Source organism: Geotrypetes seraphini, chromosome 13 (genome assembly GCF_902459505.1).
Source record: "Geotrypetes seraphini chromosome 13, aGeoSer1.1, whole genome shotgun sequence".
Taxonomy (NCBI): domain Eukaryota; kingdom Metazoa; phylum Chordata; class Amphibia; order Gymnophiona; family Dermophiidae; genus Geotrypetes; species Geotrypetes seraphini.
The window spans coordinates 70,308,259-70,324,102 of record NC_047096.1 but is presented as its reverse complement, the minus strand read 5'-3'; the positions used below and the strand labels follow the sequence as shown (position 1 = coordinate 70,324,102).

The following is a 15,844-nucleotide window of genomic DNA, read 5'->3' as shown; positions in this document are numbered from 1 at the left end:
ACCTCCAAAAAGATCTGACAACACTGGAAGAGTGGGCCAAAAAGTGGCAAATGAGCTTCAACATAGGGAAATGCAAGGTCATGCATATTGGGAAAAAGAACCCGATGTTTACTTACAAGATGGGGGGATCATCGCTAGGGGTGAGCAACCTTGAAAGAGACCTGGGAGTGATGGTGGACACAACATTGAAGGCGTCGGCGCAGTGCGCCACAGCCTCAAGGAAAGCGAACAAAATGTTGAGTATCATTAAGAAAGGTATCACAACCAGGACGAAGGAAGTCATCCTGCCACTGTATCGTGCAATGGTGCGCCCGCACCTGGAGCACTGTGTCCAGTACCTCAAGAAAGACATGGCGGTACTTGAGAGAGTCCAGAGAAGAGCAACTAAGCTAATAAAGGGTATGGGGGACTTCTCATATACTGACAGACTGAAAAGGCTGGGGCTTTTCTCCCTGGAAAGGCGACGACTCAGGGGAGACATGATAGAGACCTTCAAGATCATGAAGGGCATAGAAAAAGTGGACAGGGACAGATTTTTCAAACTAAGGGGAACCACAAGTACAAGGGGGCACTTGGAGAAATTGAAAGGGGAAAGGTTTAGAACGAACGCCAGGAAGTTCTTTTTCACCCAGAGGGTGGTGGATACATGGAACGCACTGCCGGAGGATGTGATAGGCAGAAGTACGCTACAGGGCTTCAAAGAAGGTCTGGACCTAGAGGACAAAGGGATTGAGGGGTACAGATAGGAGTAGAGGTAAGGTTATAGGGACAGGATTAGAGGTAAATTACAAAATTAGTCAAAGCCCGAGATGGTGGCTGCGTCGGGCACCGCGGTGTCGGAGTTCACCGACACGGCGCTCAACAACATTAAAACGGCGGTAGCGCAGGTTCTAGGACCGCAAATGGACACTCTTGCAACGCAAATGACTTGCTTGGAACAGCTTTTGTTGGACACGACAGTCTGGACCACCGACTTGGAGCAGCGAGTGTCCGGCGGAAGACACGCTCAATTCTCATGAATTGGATATCGCGGCCTTGCAAGAAACGGTGCGTCTTCAGGACGATAAATTGGATGACTTTGAAAATAGGTCCTGCCGCAGCAACCTTCGTTTTCTGGGCGTCCATGAAATAATACCAGATGCACGTTTCTTGCTGAGCTGGAAGGTTGGTTGGAGTTGGAATTTCCTGATACTTCGGCACTGGGTCCCCTCTGTTTGGAACGGGCCCATCGTATCGGAGTTCACCCTACCAGGGACTCCAGACCGCATGTGTTGATAGCAAAATTTCTGAATTATCGGCACAAAATGGATATTTTGCGACAATATTGGGCTAAACGAGACACCCTGCAGTTGAGGGGTTCTACTGTTCGCATTAGCCAGGATTACTCAGCTGCTCTTACGGACCGCAGGAAGGCTTTTTATCCTCTCTGCACGAAGCTGGTGGACCTTAAGAAATGCTTTCTGTTTGTTTACCCAGCCTTATTGAAGATCCATTATGATGGTTCTTGGCACTCATTGAATGTTGCTACGGAAGCCGCGGATTACATCAATGTGACCTTTGGCTCTTCTGCTGAGCTTCCGTGACTAATTTCTGGTCTCTGCTGATTTGATTTCCAGCCAGGTTCCATTTGCTTTGATTGTACTGTTGGTATTACTTGTATTACCATTGTTTTTGGAAGGGTAGGGCTCCGCAGGTGTCAGTTACGGGCCTGCTGCATATTCCTTTGGGGATATGTTCTATGGGATTATTTGGGGACATGGTGGGGCTGGGAGTTTTGGTTGGGAACAGTCTACGGGTTTGATATTCTGGGGAATGTTTTTCGTTTTGTTTTGCTTGTATAATTGTTTCTTGAGCAAGTTACTAATTGTATTGCTTTATGCTGGGTGTGATATGGTTAGCACTTGGGTGGGGTTGGGCGCCTGGGTGCAGAATGTATATTTTGCGTTCAGTATGCGCTGCTTGCTTAATGCCCCTGGGTGACCGTCCACTTCGTATTGTATCGTGGAATGTGTCTGGTATAACATCCCTGATCAAGCATACAAAGATCTTGAGACAACTAAAACATCATCGTGCTAATTTAGCCCGCTTGCAGGAGACTAAATTGACAGTGGAGGAACATAAGAAATTGAAGAGAGGCTGGGTGGGCTTTGTATTTTATGCTTCTTCCCCAGGAAAAAAAGGCGGGTGGTAGTTTACTGGTCCGCAAAGGTCTACATTGTGCCATTACTTCACAACATCAGGATTCCCGGGGTAGATATTTACTACTCCACTACAGGGTACAGACTTCAGGCTACTGATAGCATATGGCCCTAACACTCCCAGACCTATTTTGATTCTCTGGTTGCTCTGGGTCTTTAAGACACGTCCCTGACGCTTATTATGGCCGGGGACCTTAATCAGGTGCTGGATGCTACACTTGATTGCTCCGGTCCCGCAGCTCTTTCCCCTGGCACCCCTACTAAAGGTGTTCCTTTTCTCTGTCAATCCTTGGGTTTAGTGGATCCTTGGAGGCTTCTCCATCCTCTTGAACGGGATTATATTCATGAATCTCGCACCCATGGGACGTTCTCCCGTTTGGACTACCTTTTTTCTCAGAATCTTTGTTTCCTTGGATTACTGAGGCGACTATTGACCCGTTAGAAGCCTCGAATCACTGCCTGATTTGGTTAGAAGTTGTCTGGGGAATTTTTCCTATGGGGTCCTCCCAGTTGCGCTTCCCTTCGTATCTGCAGGATGATCCGGATTTTATGGAGTATCTGCGGAAATGTTGGGATGATTACTTGTTGACAAATGGCCAACACCAAACTAGCCTGGGCCTTTTCTGGGAGACCACTAAAGCTGTCATTAGGGGGGCTGTAATAGCTTATGTTGCAGCCCAGAATAAATGTATTTCGAGTGGTGTTATTCGTTTGGAAAAACAATACTCACATCTGAAAGCCTGCTATTTGCGGAATCCTACCCCTGCCTTACGGGAAGAACTTCACTCGGCTCAGGTTGCTCTCAATACTTTATTGCATGATTGTACCAAACATTCCCTCTTCTACCGAAAATATAAGTTTTATCGCTATGGGAACAAAATGGGCAGAATGCTGGCGACTTTGACTAAGAATTGGCAGGATGATAGGTACATATCACAGATTAAGAAGGGCCCCGGTACTTCCCATACAAAGCCTGTTGACATAGCTGAATCTTTTTACCATTATTTTTCGACCTTTTATACTAGTCCGGGTCCTTACTGTGGTCTGGATGTCCTTGATTATCTGGAGGATGCAGGAATGCCGTTCACGGACTTGCAGAGAGCGGCCTTGAATCAACCCTTACAGGGCCTGGAGATCCAGAAAGCAATTAAGAATTTACGCTCTTGTACAGCCCCGGGTTCTGACGGATTCTCGGCTGAATTTTACAAAATGCTATCTCTGCAGGTATGTGAGCCCCTTATGGGTTACTATGTAGCTGTCCAGGAGGAGGGGGTATGTCCAGCTTATGCCAATGAAGCCACAATCACATTGATTCCCAAGCCAAATAAACCTAAAGATGAAGTCGAATCATACCGGCCGATTTCCTTAATAAATATGGATTTGAAAATACTAGCTCATTTGCTAGCCAACCGTTTAACTCCTCTTCTACCTAGCATAATTTATCCCGAGCAAGTTTGCTTTGTGCAGGGCAGACACTCGGTACTGAATGTTCGGCGGGTGCTGTTGGCTGTGGCTAGAGCGCAATTCACTAATACCTTGGGTGTTCTCGTGAGTCTGGATGCGGCCAAGGCCTTTGACCAGGTTCATTGGCCTTATCTTTTCCAGGTGTTGGACTTTGTGGGCATAAGGGGATGGTTCCTGTCCTCCCTGCAGACCTTAGATTCAGCCCCTACTGCTTCAGTCTTGGTGAACGGGATCCCCACTAGATCATTTGCAGTTGGTTGAGGGACGCATCATTGTTTTGTCCCCTGTCGCCCTTACTTTTCTTGCTCTACTTAGAGCCTCTTCTCCGTACTATCCAGAGAGATGATGAATTGGTTGGGCTGCCGGAGGGCTCTTCTCAATTGAGAGTATTGGCTTTTGCTGATGACCTTTTACTTGCCTTGGCCCAGCCACAGAGATCCCTGCCTAGGGCTCTAGAGCTTTTAGACGAGTTCCATCTTTTCTCTGGTCTGACATTGAACAGGCAGAAGTCTATGGTCCTTCCCTTACAAGTGGAGGTTCAAGATACTTGGTCGGGACCCTTTCCTTTAGATTGGGCCTCCTCGTCTTTGCGTTATCTAGGCGTCCTCATACCTCAGGATTTGACGGCCCTTTACTCCCTTAATATACTTCCCTTGCTCGCAAAAATAGGACAACGGCTGCGAGCCTGGCTCTCTTATCCCCTGATCCTTCTCGGCAGAATTGCTTTGTACAATATGATGGTGATACCCCAGTGGCTTTACCTACTTCAAACCTTGCCTCTGCTCCTACAGCGTTGTCACCTTCGGTTACTTCATCAGTCCTTACTTTTATTCTTGTGGGAGGTCAGTGCTCTAGGATTCCTATACATACCCTCACACTCCCTACTGACCAGGGGGGCCTCGGGTTATTACACTTGGGAAGACTAAATATAGCTTGTCAACTTAGACATGTGAATGATTGGTTCTGCGGGCATGTGAATGATTGGTTCTCATTTTTCAGCCACAGGGGTAGAGTGCCTTGCCTATGCCCCCTTTCACTTTAGTTACTTATTACATACTCGGAGTTTGCCTATATGCCCCCAGTCATATGGGCCATGTTTTTATTCCCTATGCGGAAAATTTGGAAATAACTCTGTTCGCAATTGAATATTCGGTTTGATGTGACGCCGTGTCTGCCTATCACAGGCAAATGGGGACTTTATTCCTTGCATGGGTCCTGGAGCGCCCTCTCTGTGGTCTGGGAAGGGGTTGTTTTACTTCTCACAAGTCTTACAGTCTGATGGCACGATGCAATCCTTTCAGATGTTACAAGACTCCTCTCGCTTTGCGGCTGGGGATTGGTTCTCCTATAGTTAGCTACAACATTATATTCATTCTCTACCCAACTTGGCCCTGACTGAAGAGATTCAGGAAAAATTGTCAGAGTCCCTTTGTTTGACCGCACAGGTGCCCACTCCGTTACGTTTCCATCACTGCTTTTTGCAGGAACTGGCTGGTGATCTGGACTATGAGACCTTGCGACAAAATAGACTCAGGATCTACAGCTGTACATTCCTGCTACCATGCTGAAGTGGAGTTTCTAGTTGGGGACTAAACTATTGGCTGCGGCAGGGAAGCAGGAACAGTATTATAAATTCCTGGTTCGAGCCTACTTTACGCCTGCTAGAGCCTACAAAGCACATATTAACTCTACAGACAGTTACCCTAAATATGCTGCTCCCAGAACTTCTCTGGGACATATGTTTTGGTTATGTCCAAGCATACAGGCCTACTGGAGGCGTCTCTGCTTCCCGATCAAATCTTTGTGGAACTGCACTTGGATACCCACGGACACTTTTCTTTTCACTCTGAAACTTTCCTTGGTTCCTGTTCGGCCAGGCGCTGCTGCCTTTGTTCAAAAAGCTATCTTTATGGGACTTAAAACTATTCTTTAATGATGGTTGACGCCACTTACTCCCACAGTGTCCCATTGGCGGACCCAAATGATCCAGTTGGCGGGGTATGAGCGACAGGCTATTTCTGCCCAGGACTCAAAACAGGGCACATTATTTATTCGTTGTTGGTTGCCTTTTTGTTCTACTATGACACGTACTGCTAGAAGTAGATTATTGAATTGGCTTGCTCAGCTTGTTTGGTCTTTGAAGTAGCTGTTCCCAGGGTGGGTGGGGGGTGGGTTTATTCTTTTCATCTTGTGTTCAAACTATATTGTGTGATTGTATGTTTTGATGGTTATTTGAAAATTCAATAAAACAGATTTAAACATAAAGATGTTACTAAATCCAGATGAATGTTATCAAGGGTGAAAGGAGCACTCAAACTTATTCTCTTTTTCCATGGAAAAAGTAAAGCATTTGTTTTCTGTATGTTTAGAGCTAATATGTTGGAATTAAGCCAGTGTTTAATCATCTCAAGTATTTCCTCTTTGTTTTCTGGATTTAGAGGGTGCGAAAGCTGAATATCATCCGTGTATGTAAAGGTTGTGAAGCCTATAGACTGACATAGACTTAGAAGAGGTTACAGAAAAATATTGAACAATAATGGAGATAGGATGGATCCTTGAGGAATGCCATAATTAAGAGTATAAGAAACTGTGTCATTAAAGGTAACTGGATGATTGATTAGAAAGAAAAGAGCTGAATCAATCAAATATTTGGTCACAGATGCCTGTGGATTTTAGTCTATCAAGAAGTAAGGCATGATCAGTAGTGTCAAATGCTGCTGACAAATCTAAGGGAAAGAGGATGACAGAGTTATGGTGGTGTAGGTGATAAAGTATATTTATGGTCAGACCGATCAGCGAGTACTCTGTAGAATGGTTTTTCCTAAACCCTGTCTGATTTGGATGTAAAGCATTAGTTGATTTGACAAAGTCTGATAATTGATCAAATACTATTCTTTCTGTTAGTTTAGCTAAAAACGGAATATTAGCAATGGGGCGATAATTTGAGGCATCCTCAAGGCTAGATTTATAATCCTTTATTATTGGAAAAATTGTGGCAGTTTTCCATGACAATGGTAACGAACAGAGTTAAGGCTATTTAGGATAAGAGAATGTATAAAAGGACCGAAACAGGAAAAAATTTTTTTAAAGATGGACGGAGGAATGATCTCTGATTGGAAGCCCTTTAAATTGACTGTCTGTGGCAATGTGACGCCTAGCTTGGCTCAGAGTCTCGGAGCTTCATCAAGATTGTCTTGCTAATGCTCCTTGTTTGGGCGATGAACTCTTTGGAGCTTCCTTAGATACAATCACCCAAAAGTTAGCTCACAAAACCAGGTGGGATACTTTGGTTAAAAACAAGAAAAAGTCTCTACCTATTCGCCCTTTCAGACAACAGTCTTCATATTAGTAGCAATGTACCACATAAACAAGCAAGGAGGCACGGGCTCTCTCCTGTTGTGTCAGGAAGCCCAAAAAATCTGGACTTGGGCAACAGCTCGCTATCTGTTCTTGAAGACGATCTACATTGAAGGGGAGAAGAATTCCCTAGCAGACAACCTCAGCAGAATTCTTCAACCTCACGAATGGACACTCGACTCTACAACTTTCCAGTCCATCTTTGCTCAATGGGGCACTTGTTTGCGGCTCCTCACAATCACAAGCTGCCCCAGTTTTGTTCCAGACCTTACTCTCCTTTCCGTCTGGCAGCAGATGCCTTTCTCCTGGATTGGATGGGTCTGTTTCTATATGCATTCCCTCCACTTCCTCTCATGGTTGTGAACCTTATTCAAAGTCAAGAGGGAAGCAGCCACCATGATTCTCATTGCTCCACGGTGGCCCAGACAACATTGGTTCACCCTTCTCCTTCAGCTCAGCTCCAGGGAACCCATACCTCTTCCAGTATTTCCTACTCTGCTCACTCAGAATCAGGAATCGCTTCTACATCCCAACCTGCAATCTCTACACCTGACAGCTTGGTTTCTCTCGGGCTGAATTCATCTGTCTTGCGTCTTTCTCAGCCTGTTCATCAAATTCTGGATGCATCCAGGAAACCAGCCACTCAGCAACGTTACCAACAAAAGTGAACTAGATTTTCTTCCTTGTGTCTTCTTCATCATCACGATCCAACATCCTTGGCAGTGGAATTGGTGTTGGATTATCTTCTTCATCTGTCTGACTCTGGTCTCAAGTCTACATCTATCAGAGTCCATCTCAGTGCTATTACTGCTTTTTACATGCCAGTCGAGGGAAAATCTCTCACTGCTCATCCTTTTGGTTTCCAGATTCATGAAGGAGCTTTTCAATGTTAAACCACCTCTCAAGCCTCCACTTGTCATCTGGGACCTTAATGTGGTCCTTTCCAGTTTGATGAAGCCATCATTTGAACCAATGGTCACAGCTCATCTCAAGTTTGTTACCTGGAAAGTGGTCTTTCTTATTGCTCTCACCTATGCCAGGAGGGTCAGGGAGTTACAAGCATTAGTAGCAGATCCACCTTTCACAGTTTTTCATCATGACAAGGTGGTTCTACGTACACATCCAAAGTTTCTTCCAAAAGTTGTTACTGAATTTAATCTCAATCAGTCAATTGTTGTACCAGTGTTTTTTCCTAAACCTCATTCTCATGCTGGAGAAACTGCTTTGCATACTTTGGACTGTAAGCGGGCTTTGGCCTACTACATTGACCGGACAAAGCCACAATGAACATATCCCCAACTTTTCATCTCTTTTGATCTGAACAAGTTGGGGGCATCCTGTATCCAAGAGAACGATTTCCAACTGGCTGGCTGCCTGCATTTCGTTCTGCTGTGCTCAGACTGGACTGGCACTGGAGAGTTGTGTCACAGCCCACAAAGTTAGAACTATGGCAGCTTCTGTGGCTTTCCTTAGATCTGCACCCTTTGAGAAAATCTGTAAAACTGCCACTTAGTCCTCAGTTCATACATTCACTTCTCACTATTGTCTGGAATCTTTCTCCAGATGGGATGGGCACTTCGGCCAATCTGTATTATAAAATTTATTTTCTTAGGCCAAGCTTCCCACCATCCCATCTCTGTTAGCTTGGAGATCACCCATTTGTGAGAATATGCTGCCTGCTTGTCCTGGGATAAAGCACAGTTACTTACCATAACAGGTGTTATCCAGGGACATCAGGCAGATATTTTTACATCCCAACCACCTCCCTGGGTTGGCTTCTTAGTTGGCTTATTTTAACTGAGGGACCGCGTGCCCTACGTCAAGCGGGAATGCACTCGCGCATGCGCGGTTCGGGCTATCACGAACTTTCTAAAGACTTAAAGTGGCGATGCACTTTTAAAGTGGTCCGTACCGGGGCTCCATCAGTGACATCACCCATTCATGAGAATATCTGCCTGCTGTCCCTGGATAACACCTGTTACGGTAAGTAACTGTGCTTAATTGGCTCAATAATTGGCTTAAATTAAATTTTGTTTTCTGGGTGCCTAACTTGGTAGGCACCTATCACTTTCAGCTAGGCGCCTAGATCATGAGCGTATTTTGCTTGTAAGTACCTAAATTGAACTTAGGCTCCAGTATTTAAGTCAAGAAATCCATGGCATAAATAGGAGGCGCCTAAGGTTTTGATGCCTGCCAGCACCTAAGTTTAATGTAGGTGCCGCTAGGCACGATTCTATAAATGATATCTAACATGTGCTGTGCCATTCCAATCCTTAGGTTTATATACCAGGTCTTCTAAATTGGGAGCTTAGCTTGGTTAACATAAAGAAGTGAGGCGATGGAGACTGACAGTTGAAGAACACTGGGCTAAGTCATAGGTCAGACCCCGCCCATCTCCACTCAGTCTCCACCCTCATAATAGTACTAATTGTAACACCATTTTTTCTATTCATTTTTCATATATACATACACACAATATAATTGTATTAACAACACATAATGGTTAACTACAAAATTAAACTACACAAAGCACACTGTATGCTTCTTAATATTCATTCCTACCAGAACACAGAAAACCCCATGCAAATACAGGACCAAAAACTAAAAGTACTAATATATACAAACAAACCCTAAGATGTAAGACTCTGCAGGCAGTACAACCCCAGAGGAAAAGAAAGAAACAAATGCATTTCTTCCTGAACAGACAACAAATTCAATCACTAAATTAAAAAATAAAATCATTCCCCCTATCGTTGTTGTCTTCCTCCCTCCATGCTGTGCCTTGACTTCTGGCCTGCCCCTCGGTGTTATCTTCGGGCTGGCTCCCTCTTCCTCAGTGCTTCAGTACACAAAGCCATGGGCAGAGGCTCCTTGCGAATCTCACGCCTCATCTGGAAGCCTTCCCTCTAACATTGCGACATCAGACGCAGGACGCACGTAGGAGCCTCTGCCCATGGCTTTGTGCACTGCAGCACTGAGGAAGAGCCTGAAGATAACGCCGCGTTGATTGCACCATGTACCGGTGGCTGAAGAGCACTGTCTGGGGCCTGATGCACGTGCCGTCCCTGTGGACAGGCAGGAAATTTCTGCGGACCGGCACCAGTCCACAGACCGGTGGTTGAAGAACACTGGCTTAGACCAATGTAGAAAAATGTTGCTGGTGCATGTGTTTTAGACACTGTTTATAGAGTTGGGGCCAAAATGTTGGGGCCTTTTTTAGATAGATGGTAACAGGTGTTTGATGTCTTCTAAGTCTGATAGGAATTCTTCTTAACAGACACCTGAGAAGAAGCAGAATGACCAGAGAAACAGGAAGAGGAAAGCAGAGCCGTACGAGACCAGCCAAGGTAACATCTTGTCCAAAGCATCCCAGCTTTTTCTTTTCAACAGCTGCCCTACTATTTTAGCCCGTGTATGGGAACTATGGTACCATTTAGAAGTCATCTGTTCCTTTACCTTTCAATTACAGTAGAGGAACATTACAGTTTATAGTTTTATTAGGCTTAATAGACCACCAGACTACTAGAGTAAACAGTGGTTTACAGTTGCAAAATTAAAATAGCAATAAAACAGAGAATGAACTCCATCTCTTTGAAAGGACAATCCTCAAAAGTTTTCCCAACCAAAAAACATAAAAAGTTAAAACCAAAACAAAATAAATCAAACATACTCCTGCTCCACAGAACTCTTCCCTTCCCCTCCCCCAAAAATGCTGCTCCTCTAACAGAGTAACCCCACTCATGAAGCCTTTAAGTCCTTTCTCCAGTTCTCACATTGCCTCCAGTTCCTGAAGGATGCCCGGCTGCAGAAATTGTCCCAAAGCCTGCGCAGCCAGCAGTGCATTGGACTGAAGTTTGCAAAAATATCACCAGTTTTAGTCATTCATGAAATATTTGAAGGACCAAATAATTGCAGCATTTTTGTCATCTTTTCTCTCTGGATACATATGATTATGGCCCATAATTCATGAGCCAAATACTACTGGCCCCTTTTACTTTTGGAAATTTAGATTTTTGCATCTTTCAAGCAATACGGTAGTAGTTGATGAAAAGCAGTTGGCAAATACCTAGCATATACATCAAAGTAAATTATAGGAAAAGCCTTATAAATTCTTTATATGGTTATAGAAGAAATGCTTCACTAACCAAGAAATTCTTGTACAATCCCTCTGGAGCTTGAACTATCGGGGTAATGCATCCATTCCAGCTTTGGCTGCAGAACTTAAAAATAGCACCAACCCCCTCTGCGATGTCACCTGTGTGGCCACTCCCCTTAAAGTTCAGTTTTGATTCTGCAGCCTTGCTGATAACTTCTAGTCTTCTGCTCGTGATTTTATTTCTCAATTCCTAGTATTTTATTTGGTACCGCGGGTTTGCCTTTGTGCTGCGAATCAACTCTGTGCGAGTGATCCTTCAGTGGGAGTTCGCAGACATTTTAATGTTTGTCTGCTTCTGGACGGTGCTCTGTAAGCCTGTAACTGCAGTAAGCCCTCTGGACAGCCTGCAGATTGAATCGGGTCTCCAGGTTCGGGAGCCATCTCTCCCCTGGTTCGTCCGCAAAGGGGTTCAGAGGAGGTATGCCGGGATCGGAACCGTGCCACGTGTCTTCCCTGATTTCCCTGAGGGGTCCTGGTGGTCGTGATCTGAGGTGACAGGGAAGTTGAGGCGGCCAGAAGATCTGAAATATCCAGTTTAATCAGCTCCTGAAGTAATGATCTCCCTATGCCTGTACTGTGTATTGCTGGCTGCCATTGAAATGCATTGCAACACGTCTGTGGTGTCTGTGAGTCACAGAGTTTGCCGATTTGGGGGGTTGCTCAAATCGGGGTTTGGGGGGGGGGGTTTCCTGCATACCCTGGTCCTCCCACCTGTAAAATCCTAAAATTGCCATTTTTAGCGTTTTCCTGTGTTTTTCCTGGGTGTTTTTAATGCAAAATTGGCACCTGCGGCGGCCATCTTGGATTTTCTTAAACATTTTTAAAAGTATATTTTTTGGTCTTAGAAGCTTCATTTTCGCTCCAAACTTCACAGATGGCCACCTCAGGCCAGGATGGCATGGATTCATGCCTTAGATGTGGCGGATGGCGGCTGTATTAGCGGCCGTTTATCCTGTGCGCTGTGGGCCACTTGGGGGGGGGGCGAGACGTGAGCAGATCAAGTTTCAAGTTTATTAATATTACATTACATTACATTACGGATTTCTATTCCGCCTATACCTTGCAGTTCAAGGCGGATTACAAAAGATTTGATGAATCGCTTATTAGAATTACTAAGCGATGTACAAAATCAAAATAGAGTATAATAAAAAGAAACAAATATTTTAACAATATACTTTCATAAAATACAAACATGGGTCGGGAGGGAAAGAATAAAAGTTACAATTTTCAATTTATGGTAGAAAGAATGGAAAAAACAGGAGGGTAAGGGGTAGTTAAACCACAGCATAATTTTAAAATCTCACTAAAAATTTAAATATTAAAAGCATCTTTAAATAGATAAGATTTTAAAAGTTTTTTGAATATCGTGACGTCTTTTTCGTTTCTAATATATTGTGGCAGGGCATTCCACCATTGAGGTCCCCATCACAGAGAATATGTCAGATCTTGTTCCAATAATTTTCAGAGAGGGGACTGTAAGGAGATTTTGACCAGATGAACGGAGTGGGCGTTGAGTACTGTGTGGTATTAATAATCTAGATATAAATTGAGGTTCATTAAAGGCTAGAGTTTTAAAGATAAGCAGTATTATTTTAAAGGTGATTCTATGACCAATTGGAAGCCAATGGGCGTCTATTAACAATGGTGAAACATGGTCATATTTCCTAGCATTGTATATAAATTTAATAGCAGTGTTTTGTATCAGTTGAAGTCTCCTTTTTTCTTTCTGTGTAATGTTAAGGAGAAGTGCGTTGCAGTAGTCGAGTTTTGCTATGATTAAAGAATGAATTAGTATCTTGATAGATCCCGCGCTCCCCTCCTCCTGAGAGGCCCTAATGCCCTTTCATTCCACTGGGATCATGATTACTGCATCCGGGGCGCCTAATTGGGCGCGGATGGCATTTTTGCAAAATGCAAGCGCAATTTTGGGAAAAAGTCCCCGCAGTCTACTATTCCTGTGAGATCTGAGACGCACAGAGCGATTCCGGCTGCTGGTGCCCGTTTTTCACCAGATTTTGGGGCTCTGAGGTATCTAACTGTAAAAAAAATCCAAAAACAAACAAACAAAAAAAACCAGGAGTAAAACGGGCTTTGCCTGTTTCTCCCACTCAGATTCCAGTACAACAGTCTGTTCCACTTTTGGATGCCAGCATGACGATTTGTTCCTTTACTGGGGTACCAGAAAGCAGGTGTCTTGTCCCTGTCCTTGCTTCTGCTTCGGTGTATGTGCCGTTGCTCTCGCTTGTTTCTTCGGTGGAATCAGCAGAGGTGGCTAACTTAGCGGATCTGGGTGTTACCCAGACAAATGGGTTCAGAGGCCTTACGGATCGCCGGGTGGAGTGCTGGCTCTTCATGACTAGCCGCCTGCCCGTCTTTATTTTTTGACTACTGTGAACACGGAACCTGGTTTTAGACCATGTGGTTCCGATAGTATGTACAGTTCAGAGTTCTATGTCTCCGCTGTCTGCCTCCTTGTTGCACTGCGGTTTTTGCAGAAGTGCTGTTAGAAGTTTGGGAGTCCATGGTTCCTTATCCTTGGACTTGGCGAAGTTGTATCCCATGGCATCGGACTTCAACTAGAGACTGGTCCTGCTGACGGTGGTTTCAGCTGTGGCTCAGGTCACTAAGCATACCTCCTTTTCCTCAGATGGAGGGATTGTCCTGCAGGATGTTCAGGCTGACGATTACATTTTGATCTCCAGCGTCGTTCTGTTTCCGCTACAGCAGGAGGGCGAGCTGCGGCAGCCACTTCTGTGTGGCCTGGGAATGTCTGAATTTTTTTGCCCGAAGCACTCTGTAGCATCTTGAACTAAGCTCGGAGCTTCTTCAGGCTCCACTCGGCGAATGACTTGGATTCACCAGTGGTTGGGTGCTACTTCAGCTAAAGGCTCAGTGAGCCGGTTCCTTTTACATGTTCGCTCCTTTTTGGCCAAGGTTTAGATGACCTATGGCCAGTGTTCAGGTCTGTAGCCTGAGGTGCTCCCGGGCTCTAGACCTCATTTGACCAGGGGTGTGGGACGGCCGGATTTTTGTCCCTTTGGAGTTCACCGGTCCTCCGGCAGCGGGACAGCATTTCAGAGCTCCCTCCAATCCTGGCTTTGGAGGTGCAGCACATCCACAGTTTTTCTACTCTCGGCCTTCTGCCCCTTCCTAGAGAATAATATGCCGCCAGGTCTCTGGTGGGGCCCCCTCCCCCTAATTTGGGGGTGCGGCTTTCGGCCTGCCTTCTGGATTGGTAAATGGTATTCTCGGCTCTGTTAGTCCTCGTTGTGCTCAGGAATGGTCTCTAACTACAGTTTGTCCGGCCTCTGCCGGAATTATTCTTGTCCCCTCCTGTGGGAATTCCGGACAGGGCCAGCCAGGTGCAAGCCATGGCGCACAGGTTGCTGGATCAGGCAGCTATAGAGCCTGTCCCAAAGGGAAACTGGGGCACCGGGGGATACGCCCTTTCCTTCATCATGACAATGAAAGTACTCTGAGGATTGCTGACCAATTATGGACCTGAAGGCAGTGAACACCGTCTTGAGTTCCACGTTTCTGGCTGGAAACGGTGCATTCAGTGGTGGTAGCTGTGGCACCCGGGGAGTTTTTGGCTTCCTTGGATTTCTCAAAAGTATATCTCCACATCTCGATTTTTTTTTGTTTTGGTTTTTCCAGATCATCGGAGGTTCCTGAGGTTACATGTTCTCGGGAGGCACTTCCAGGTTGCAGCGTCCAGATCATTCACCACAGTCATGGTGGTGGTGGCTGTCCATCTGCGCTTGCTGGGGGTGCAAGTCCATCAGTGCCTCGATGGCTGGCTAATCAGAGCTCCCTCTTTGGTTCGCCAAGTGGTGACTGCTGGACAGTCTCGGCTGGGTGATCCATCTCATGATGTGTCGCTTTGAGCTGCCGCAGTACTTGGAGTACATGGGGGTCTGGTTCCATGTGGGCAGGATCCAAGTGTTTCTGACGGACTCCGGGACGATAAAGCTTCGGCAGTATCTGCAGGTTTTTGGTCTATTGGTGGCGACCATAGTTGTGATCTGTGGACAAGGGCTCACATCCGTTCTCTTCAGTTGTCTCTTCTGTCCTGGTGGAATCCTCAGCAGGATGTGCTGGGGTGAAGTTGCCATGTTTGGCAACGACTCGCAGCTGTGAGGTGTTGTGGTTGATCCTGGTTTCTCTGTACAGAGGGCTCCCTCTGCGCGTCTTGGTCTGAGTGCCTCTGGCGACGGACGCGAGTCTCTACGGTTGGGGAGCTGATGGTGGACTGCGTTGGAGAGCAGATGGTTATTCAATCGGCTGTAGATGTGTATGGTCTATCTGGCCTGCTACAATTTCACGGGATTCTCTGCGTATTCTTGGACATTGTGCCAGTGATTGCCTATGTCTTCTTGTCAGAGGGGCATGAGGAGTCCCCTGCTGTGCCCAGGGGCTCGGATGCTCGTTGCCTAGGTGGAGAAGCGTCTGCTGGCCTTGTACTCCACTCCTGGATGATAGTGGATGATTTGCCGGTAGACTTCCTCAGTTGTCAGATTTTGGACCCAGGAGAATGGTCCCTGTCCGGGCTCGCGTTTGAAGCCATGTTTCTTCGGAAGGGTCACCCCACCTTCGATCTAATAGCGTCCTCGGGGAACCGGAAGGCGGACCGGTTCTTCAGCCGCCGACGGGAGGTCAATAGAGCAGG

The 15,844-nt window shown here is 45.8% G+C and overlaps 1 protein-coding gene across 3 annotated transcripts in view; it reads left to right on the top strand.

Annotated features, from left to right (window-relative positions):
• Positions 1 to 15,844, top strand: part of TLK2 (tousled like kinase 2) — a 148,469-nt gene that overhangs the window by 17,574 nt on the left and 115,051 nt on the right. For all 3 annotated transcript variants that reach the window (XM_033919041.1, XM_033919040.1, XM_033919042.1), the window contains one exon: positions 10,297 to 10,366. In XM_033919041.1, coding sequence (XP_033774932.1) covers positions 10,297 to 10,366 — 70 coding nt within the window. The remainder of the gene's footprint in view (positions 1 to 10,296; positions 10,367 to 15,844) is intronic.